The 9518-nt window shown below is 41.8% G+C and overlaps 1 protein-coding gene across 4 annotated transcripts in view; it reads right to left on the bottom strand.

The window, feature by feature from the left end:
- The window catches only part of TADA2A (transcriptional adaptor 2A), a 52380-nt gene that overhangs the window by 3380 nt on the left and 39482 nt on the right, over window positions 1-9518 (bottom strand). For 3 of the 4 annotated variants that reach the window (XM_047708327.1, XM_047708328.1, XM_047708329.1), the window contains exons 11-14: window positions 7399-7509; window positions 5421-5492; window positions 2381-2513; window positions 1177-1220 (exon numbers count right to left, since the gene is read on the bottom strand). In XM_047708327.1, the coding sequence (XP_047564283.1) occupies window positions 1177-1220; window positions 2381-2513; window positions 5421-5492; window positions 7399-7509 (360 nt within the window). The remainder of the gene's footprint in view (window positions 1-1176; window positions 1221-2380; window positions 2514-5420; window positions 5493-7398; window positions 7510-9518) is intronic. The other variant, XM_047708330.1, reaches the window with a different exon arrangement.

Here is a 9518-nt window from a genome sequence, read left to right as displayed (position 1 = left end):
GTACAGGTGGTTCAAAATCGCAAATACCAAATTATTATCAAAAATAAAAAATTATTTTTATTATTTGTATTCTGTATTTAGATTCAGAGGGCAGGCTTAGAAGTAAGAAATTTGTAAAATAAAATTTGGATTTAGCTATCCTGACTACTCTCTAAAAGACTCTCTTTTCTCTTTTAAGTGTTAAGAAATAATCACCTGAAACAAAGGAATCAATTTTTTTTAGAAAAGTAGCCCTAAAGAAGCCTTTTCTACGCTCTATCTAGGTCCTGAATCTGAGAGATTTTATTTTATTTTATTTATTTATTTTTTTTAAGATTTTATTTATTTATTTGACAGAGAGATCACAAGCAGGCAGAGAGGCAGGCAGAGAGAGAGGAGGAAGCAGGCTCCCCGCCGAGCAGAGAGCCCGATGCGGGGCTCGATCCCAGGACTCCGAGATCATGACCCGAGCCGAAGGTAGCGGCTTAACCCACTGAGCCACCCAGGCGCCCCTGAATCCGAGAGATTTTAAATGGGACCACAAGGTCTATTGTTTCAAGCTTCCGAAGAATGGTAAAACTGCAAACGGGTCATCTTTTTCACTAGTCCAGTCTCTACAGGGGCATGGTCTGTATGTTCTGATACAGGAATGCGGCTGATGGAGCAGGGGTGAATAATAACAAGAGAACTGGCAAAAAAACACCACAATTTGGATCGGAGCTCTATAAATCATATCACCTCAAAGTGCACTGAGGATTAGCAGATAACATATGACTTAAGCTTGCTCTGAAAACTAACCTCAAAATAGAGGACATACCCAAAGAGGTAAAGATAACAGAAATACCTCTTATCTCCAATTTATAAAGAAATCCTTGTGTTTCTGCTCAGGATACAAAGACTTTAACTGATCTGTGAGAGAGATCTCAAAATCGTGGTAAAGTAATTGCTCGTGAACACTGGTAAATACAGAAATCACCCCTCTGGAGCTCCTTCTTTCCCCGCTCTGTACTCAAACCCAGAAGATAATCCCTATCTGGCTATGAAGATTCTGAAAGCTTGATGTTTATAAATTGGGATAACACTTACTTACCTCTCTTCCTAAGCACCCTGCTTCCACAAGGGGTAAGAGACTACTGCGTGAATCCCTAGAATGAAAACTTCACAATCAAGACTTGCTCCAGCCTGAAAAAGAATTACCTGAATTTGAAGCCATCGGAATAGAAGGGCTCAGGCCAGAATCACTAAAACAAAGAAGAGGAATTTAACTTAAGTCACACCAAAGAAGGCAATTTTCAAAAGCCCGTGTGGGCCTGGGTGCCATTTATCAGGTTGGTTATTTATTTAAAAAAATTTTTTTTTAATATTTGAGGGTCATCTGGGTGGTTCAGTCAGTTAAGCAGCTGCCTTCGGCTCAGGTCATGATCCCAGGGTCCTGGGACCAAGTCCTGCTTGGGGCTATCTGCTTGGCCAGGAGCCTGCTTCTCCCTCTCCCTCTGCTATGTGCTCTCTTTCCCTTTTTTTTTTAAAAGATTGTATTTATTTATCTGACAGAGAGAGAGGTTACAAGTAGGCAGGGAAGCAGGCAGAGAAAAAGGGGGAAGCAGGCTCCCTGCTGAGCAGAGAGCCCGATGACCTGAGCTGAAGGCAGAGGCTTAACCCACTGAGCCACCCAGGCACCCCATGCTCTCTCTCTTTGAAAGATAAAGTTTAAAAAAAAAAAAGTTTTGTTTTTTTTTTTAAATTTGAGAGAGAGCACAAGAACAAGCATGAGCAGGGGGAGAAGCAGATAGAGAGGGAGAGGCAGACTTCCCTGCTGAGCAAGGAGGCCAATGTGGGACTCGATCCCAGGACCCTGGGATCATAACCGGAGCCAAAGGTAGCCACTTAACTGACTGAGCCACCCAGGCGCCTCAGGTTGGTTACTTTAAAGGGATGTAGAGAAAGACGGTACTGTTTTATAGCATATCCCACTATACTAACCAGGAAGGGTGATCTGTTCTATGGGGTGTAAGAAATCGCCTGGATTTGTTAAGAAGAGTTCTTAGTCTGGAACATCATGAAGACTAATCATGGGGAAAGGACAGGGACATGATTTGCCAATGGAAATCATTCCAATAGACAATGGGGTGGAAAGAAGAGGCATGGTAGAGGAATTTACTATTTTTAAAAAGAAGATCAAAGTAGCAAAGTAGGATTCTAGGAGGCCAGCTATGTTTCTCAAAACTATCAGTATTGCAGTGTTTCTGAGACAGATGGCTAAGATTAGAATTCTGAGTTTTTCTAGCTACCCAATTATTACTACTTTGCCACGTGGGTAGGGTACCCATGGAAATATCTGAAACTACACATAAAAGCCAGAGCACCCGAGAAGCTGCTCCTGCTCTCTGGACTCAGCACTCACATGTCGGCTTGCCGACGGAGCCACTGCTGGCAAGCACTGCTGTCCTGGATGTACTGGAGCACCTCAGAGAGCATGGTGCGCTTAAGGCGCTCTTCCTCCCGCGTCTTCTTGAGGTGGTCATAGGTTCGGGCACCTAAAGGTGGAGAAAAGAACGTGACTGCAATAACAACGCAGCAGAACTAACTGAAAGGCTTTCTAACCAACCAGCAAACAGTTCGCCATTTTGGGGTTTCTTTTGCAAAACTGCTTCCAGGGCGCCTGGGTGGCTCAGTCGGTTGAGCATCTGACTCTTGGTTCTGGCTCAGGTTATGATCTCAGGGCTGCGAGCAAGCCCTGTGTGGGGCTCTGCACTCCGTGGGGAGTCCGCTTGAGAGTCTCTCCCTCTCCCGTAGCAGCCCCCCAAAATAAAATTTTAAGAAAAAAAAATACAAGATTGCTTCCACAATTATTCTTTTTTAAAAGATTTATTTATGTATGTATGTGTTTATTTATTTTTAAAGATTTATTTGAGAGTGTGTGCTAGCAAGAGAGAGAAGGAACAGGGGGAGCAGCAGGCAGAGGGAGAAGCAGGCTCCCCGCTGAGCAGGGAACCTGACGTGGGGCTCGATCCCAGGGCTCTGAAGGCAGACACTTAACCAACTGAGCCACCTAGAGGTCCCTACTTATTTGTTTTTTAAAAGATTTCTTTATTTAAGAGAAAGAGAGAGAGAGAGTGAGTGAGCATGAGCAGGGAGAGGAGCAGAGGGAGAGATCTCAAGCAGACTCCACACTGAGCACAGAAGGACACCAGGCTTGATCCCAAGACTATAAGATCATGACCTGGGCCGAAACCAAGAGTTGGACCTTAACTGACTAAACCACCCAAGTACCCCTATTTATTTATTTCAGAGAGAGGGAGAGATCATGGACGGGGCAGCAGTGGGGAGAAAGAATCTCAAGCAGAGTCTGTGCTGAGCAGGGAGCCCGACACAGGGCTCGATCTCATGACTCTGAGATCATGATCCAAGCCAAAGCCAAAAGTTGGATACTCAACTGAGCCACCCAGGTGCTCCCCACAATTATTATTATTTTTTTTAAACATTTTTTATTTATTTATTTGAGAGAGAGACAGTGAGAGAGAGCATGAGCGAGGAGAAGGTCAGAGGGAGAAGCAGACTCCCCACGGAGCTGGGAGCCTGATGCGGGACTCGATCCCGGGACTCCAGGATCATGACCTGAGCCAAAGGCAGTCGCTTAACCAACTGAGCCACCCAGGCGCCCCCCACAATTATTTTTTTTAAGAACAACGTGATTTCCTTTAGTTTGAAATCACTTTTTTGCCAATAAATAATTAATATTTTTATTCTCTTCCTAGCTTTAAGAAATTTGGAGGCATGGGGCGCCTGGGTGGCTCAGTGGGTTAAAGCCTCTGCCTTCGGCTCGGGTCATGATCTCGGGGTCCTGGGATCAAGCCCCGCATCGGGTTCTCTGCTCAGCAGGGAGCCTGCTTCCTCTCTCTCTGCCTGCCTCTCTGCCTGCTTGTGATCTCTGTCAAATAAATAAATAAAATCTTAAAAAAAAAAAAAAGAAAGAAAGAAAGAAAGAAAGAAATTTGGAGGCAAAATCTCCCCAAACAGAAAAATACAAAGAAAGTAAGAGTCACTTATGTTTCCACCTCCGCAAAGATAACTAACTTCAATATGGTCATATTTGCTTCCTGTTCTTTTTTCTACATTTTTTCAAAGTTACAAGTGCTATACGCATACACTCTTCTTTAAAAACCAATTAAAATGATGAACAAAGGTAAGTCCTCATTGACTAGTGCAATTCCTTTCTCCTCTTTCCCAGATGCAATCAATAGCAGGTAATCAAAACCTGGTATCAGTGTCTTGTTAAACAAAGGTTGTATGGTGTTTTCTACACGTTAACAAAGATGTACAGATTCCAAAGTAACTACAGCAGTGAGTTTTAAGCCATGTTCATAAAGCTCCAGGATTCCATGAAAATATCTCAAGGGTTCCTGTGAAGAGCAAAGATATCACCATGTACACCAGGTGGTCCTGGGTTCTATATGGGACCTGCACCAACAGGCTTCAAAGTAGTTCCACTTTCCTCTTATTTACAGACCAGGGCTCTACATAAAATTTCATTTTAAAATGGTTTCCATCATTAAAAATAAAGAACCATTACGCTAGGCTGAACTTACACCCCACAAGACTACTTCTCATGGGTAGTGGGTGATAGCTTTCAAGCAACAGGAGGGAATGTTCAAGATCTTTCCAATAAAACAAAAGAAACTGTCATTTATTGAGCATTTACTGTGGGCCAGGTACTGGGCTGTTTTCATGCATTATCTCTAATTTAATCTTCTTAACTAACTCTAAGAGACGTGGAAAATTGAAACCCAAACAGAATTACAAATGTGATAAACAGGAGAGCCAGAATCCAAACCCAACCTGCGCAAGTTTAGACCTCAAGCTCTTAACTACTGTAACACACTGCCTTCCCTTATGTCCTGGCTCTATTATACGTATCTCTTCAACCATATCAAACCTTATTTCTTCATTATATGGAAATAACACTAAGTTTGTTATGAGAATCCAGTGATACCATCCATGTGAAGTGCTTGGCATAGGGCCTGGTGTATGGTAAACTGCTGCTATTTCGAGGCTGGCTGTTATTAATTATTATTACTACCTCAAGTAACTGGGATGTAAGCACGTAGAGCCATTTGAAGCTTGGTTAATACAAATGATCAGACCACGCACCACAAAATTTTGGAAGGCTGATGCTAAAAATTAGAATACAAAAATCCTTTTTTTTAGAGGCCACAGCAGATTCTCGAATCTAAAGCAGCACCTCTCTCTCTTGTGTCATCACTTTTATTATCATGGCATTTACAAGGATTAAACAGACAAGACTTCACTGGAAAGATCAAACACTCACTCCAAAAAGGGAAAGCTTGTTTAAAAAAAATCCACATGGTCTCAAACAGAGACTTCCTCTATGTGTTTAGAAGACACCTGCCCCCTGATACGATGTGTAGCTTAAGCATACTTACTACAAAAATTGGTAATGCCTGCTGTCCTGTATTCTTGGAGCCTCTTGATTTCCCTTCGGAGTTCAAATTCCACTGTTTATCCCAAGAAGAAATGAAGGAGAAAAGTTGGGAAAACAAAATAATCATCAATGAGCACTCTGCTATTGAATATTTTCAGTAATTCTGTCTTATATAAAAGACTGGGCAATTCCATTTGGAGGAATCCTGTATATTTGTAATGTCTCATTAGAAATTTTACCCAAGAGCTGAGAAAAACAAGCTAGCCATCTTTTGGCTGCCATCCCCAACTGGAAAAAGCAGCTGGAACTGTCTCCCAGAAAACATAAAGTGAACCAGCTGAGTTCATTTAGCTACAGAAGTAACAAATATAATTTTTTTAAACAACTAAGTTTCCCCACTCTTTTTATCCTCTATTAACAGGTCTATCCACATAACCAAATTCTTTTATAAAACCTGCCTCTGCTATTATTTGATGTGGTCCTTTTAGAAGCAAAGGACAAAAGCTCTGTGCTCAAGTCCCAGATAGTTTCTTTACAGCTTTTCTCCTATAGGAACAAAAGAGCATTGTTTTCTGTAAACCAAAGATTTCTGCCTCCTCTGAGCACATAGCTCAGGTTGCAACTGCTTGAGTTATTATGTGATAGAACATTCAAATTTGAGTGCTTTGAAAAAAAGGATGAAGGAGGAGCCTGAACAATCCATGGGGTGTAGTTCTTTGGAATGACACATAAACCAAGGATGGCACAAACTGGAACAGGAAGTAAAAGATCAGTCACCAGTACAAACCACATGAAGAATGCCAACCAAACAGGGTGCTTGATTAGGACAACCAACCTGGCTCAGAGAAATGCCTACAATGCCATGCAAGAAATATTTGCATGATGAGAACAGGGTGAGAGCCTTGGTAAAGCATCTTCCCAGAACTAAATTTGAGGGTCAAGTACATAAAACTTGTGATGAAAGGTGTAACTTAAGCTATCCAGTCCAGATTACTGTAAAGTGTAGGCCTCACTGCCTTAACAACTTCAATTTTTTTGTTGTGAAAAATCAAATGGTAACTGGGTAGAGGTCTCTCAGAAAGCCAGGCAAAAGAATGGTGGAAGTACTGGGGAGCCTGGCTGGCTTGGTCCATAGAGCATGGGACTCTTGATTGTGGGGTCGTGAGTTCAAGCCCCACACTGGGACGTCTTGAATTTAATTCCTTAATTCCTTTAACTCCTTAAGGAATTAAAAATATACATATTTAAAAAAAAAGAGAGAGAGAGAGAGAATGATGGGGGCACCTGGGTGGCTCAGATGGTTGAGCATCTGACTTCCGCTCAGGTCATGATCTCCAGGTCCTGGAACTGAGTCCCACATCAGGTTCCTAACTCAGCAGGGAGTCTGCTTTTCCCTCTCCCTCTGCCCCTCCCCACTGCGTGTGCATTCTCTCTCTCAAATGAATATATACAATCTTTTAAAAAAAATTAAAATTAAAAAAAAAAAAGAGAGAGTCATCCAAATCTGTCCCCATTTTAAAAACTAGTTTTAATACTAAAATATTTATGAACAAAATTATCTGATGTCTGGGATTTGCTTCAAAATAATCCAGCTGAGGGTGAGAGAAGAGGGGGTGATAAAAATGAAGTAGGATTGGCTATGTGTTAATTGATGAAGCTGGGTGATGGATACACGGGGGTTCATTATACTATTATCTCCATCTTTGTATATATTTGAAAACTCCTATAATTTACATATAAAGCGGGGGAAGAAACTACTAAACTACTGCTTTGGTGGGAAAAAAGAAAGCTACTAGCCTTTTTAGCCTCTTCTGTCCACCTCCAAACTCCCAAATCTAGTTCATTGTAATAAAGGGGAAGAAAAGATAAAAATATCCATTTATTTATTTATAGAACCTCACCCAAAACATACCATTATCCTTCCTATTTACATGAACACACACACACAAATACTTGCGCAAGGCTTAAAAAGCACCTACGTGCATGGCTTTCAATGAACTTGTCATGCTCCACTGGCCCCACTATCCTCGCAAATCGCCTCATTGTTTCGTAAAGGTCTTGGACTTCCTTGGGATACCGCCGTTCCATTACTACAGTGAAAACAAAGCACAACCATGCCATGGAGAATATAAAAATCTTTAAGTTCTCTACCCTTCTTTTATAAGAAGTAAATTGGAAGGAACCATTCCTAACCTCACATGACTGATTTACCCATGACAGGAAGCAAACAGGAAAGCCAAGAATGCAAAACACTAATCCTAAAGATAAAGAGTATCACAGTGACTATCACATAGGGATGTTGTTCTCCCTGGAGAACGGAAGACCGTCTGCATCACCAAGCACGATGGTGATGATAATATAATCACCTCCACACCTCAGGCTTATCATCTGTACAGGGGCAGGGACTGTTGGCAGTTAACGGGAAAGACGATTAAAGGCAGATCATGTATTCTTAGGAACAGTGTTGGGCAAAATTTCTAGTATTAACTTCTGCAGGAAAACAAGGAAAATGCAGACACAATAATCCATCTAGAAGAGGTAGACACCTGGAATTTGTGGAATAGAAAAAATAGCCTAGAAAGTAATGTGTGATAGCTTTCATGCCCCACGAGAAATGTCCCTACCAACAGAGCCTCAAGTGAGGCATTTACTTCTTCACTTTCTATCAGGGCCATTTTGCCTTCCTCCAAACTAAGTATCACAACTAAATTTACTACTAATGGAGTTATATTTGGATAACTATCATCCATCTAAATGGTCACATACACAGGGTAGCCACAGTCAGTAACTCTGAGGATTACTAATGACCCAATTTCTACTAAAAAGTGGCATTGGCAAAGGAGATAAGGAGTAAAACCTGCCAACAGTACGTGGTAGGCTGGAGTAGCCAGAACTGCTACTTGGTCATTTCAGTAAGATGGACTAGGCTGAAACTAGGTGAGTAGACGAGCTAAAGTAACTAAGCCAGCTCTGCTCACTTCTGGACTATAGATACAAGCTTTGCATTATGACAGCTATTTAAATTAAGTCCTCTTGGGCGCCTGGGTGGCTCAGTGGGTTAAAGCCTCTGCCTTCGGCTCGGGTCATCATCCCAAGGTCCTAGGATCGAGCCCCACGTCGGGCTCTCTGCTCAGCGGGGAGCTTGCTTCCCTTCTCTCTGCCTGCCTCTGCCTACTTGTGATCTCTGTCAAATAAATAAATAAAATCTTTTTAAAAATTAATTAATTAATTAATTAATTAAGTCCTCTCTTCAGCTCAATCTCCTCCCTTGAGGGAGACATTCTTATCCACAAATTCCAGGTGCTGACCTGACGGGCAGCCACAGATTCATTATTTTCGCTACCAGCACCCCCAAAAACCAAACCAAAACAAAAACACCCTACATGGATAGTACAGAAGAATTAGGAGTAAAAACTTTAAATTTGGTGTAAAAAACCCCTCTGCCTACAATATTAAGGTCACATACACTCAGTATAATGGCAATTAAAACCTCTGACACCACACTATGAAGCAAAAGGGCCTCCTCTCAGCTCTTACACACAAAATACAATTAAAGTAATCAGGCTAAACTCACTTCTGTTTACCAGCTGAGAACAGAATTTATATGAGTCAGGGTCTACTATGAGTAAAGGTCAAAACACTACTGACCGGGGCACCTGGGTGGCTCAGTGGTTAGGCCTCTACCTTCAGCTCAGGTCACATGATCTCAGGGTCCTGGGATCGAGTCCCACATCGGGCTCTCTGCTCTGCGGGGAGCCTGCTTCCTCCTCTCTCTCTCTCTCTCTGCTTACCTGTCTGCCCACTTGTGATCTCTCTCTGTCAGATAAATAAAATCTTTAAAAAAAAAAAAAGAAAACACTACTGACCAATTACTGAAAGCCCAGGCATTCAGACACAGGAACCCACTACTGTGGCTACCAGAATATGACCAATAATTGTCTATAGAAAGGGCAATGGAAATCTGATCCTAAGTTATTTTCGCAAACCCATAGTCCTCAATGAAGGATGAGGTTAAACACGCAATCTCATCCATTGCTAAAAGGAATATATAAATTTATACAACCATCTTTTGGAAAACAATCTGGCAGTGCAGGTCAAG

Source organism: Lutra lutra, chromosome 16 (assembly GCF_902655055.1).
Source record: "Lutra lutra chromosome 16, mLutLut1.2, whole genome shotgun sequence".
Lineage (NCBI taxonomy): Eukaryota > Metazoa > Chordata > Mammalia > Carnivora > Mustelidae > Lutra > Lutra lutra.
The sequence above is the reverse complement of the archived record's forward strand: the minus strand, read 5'-3'. Positions and strand labels throughout refer to the sequence as shown.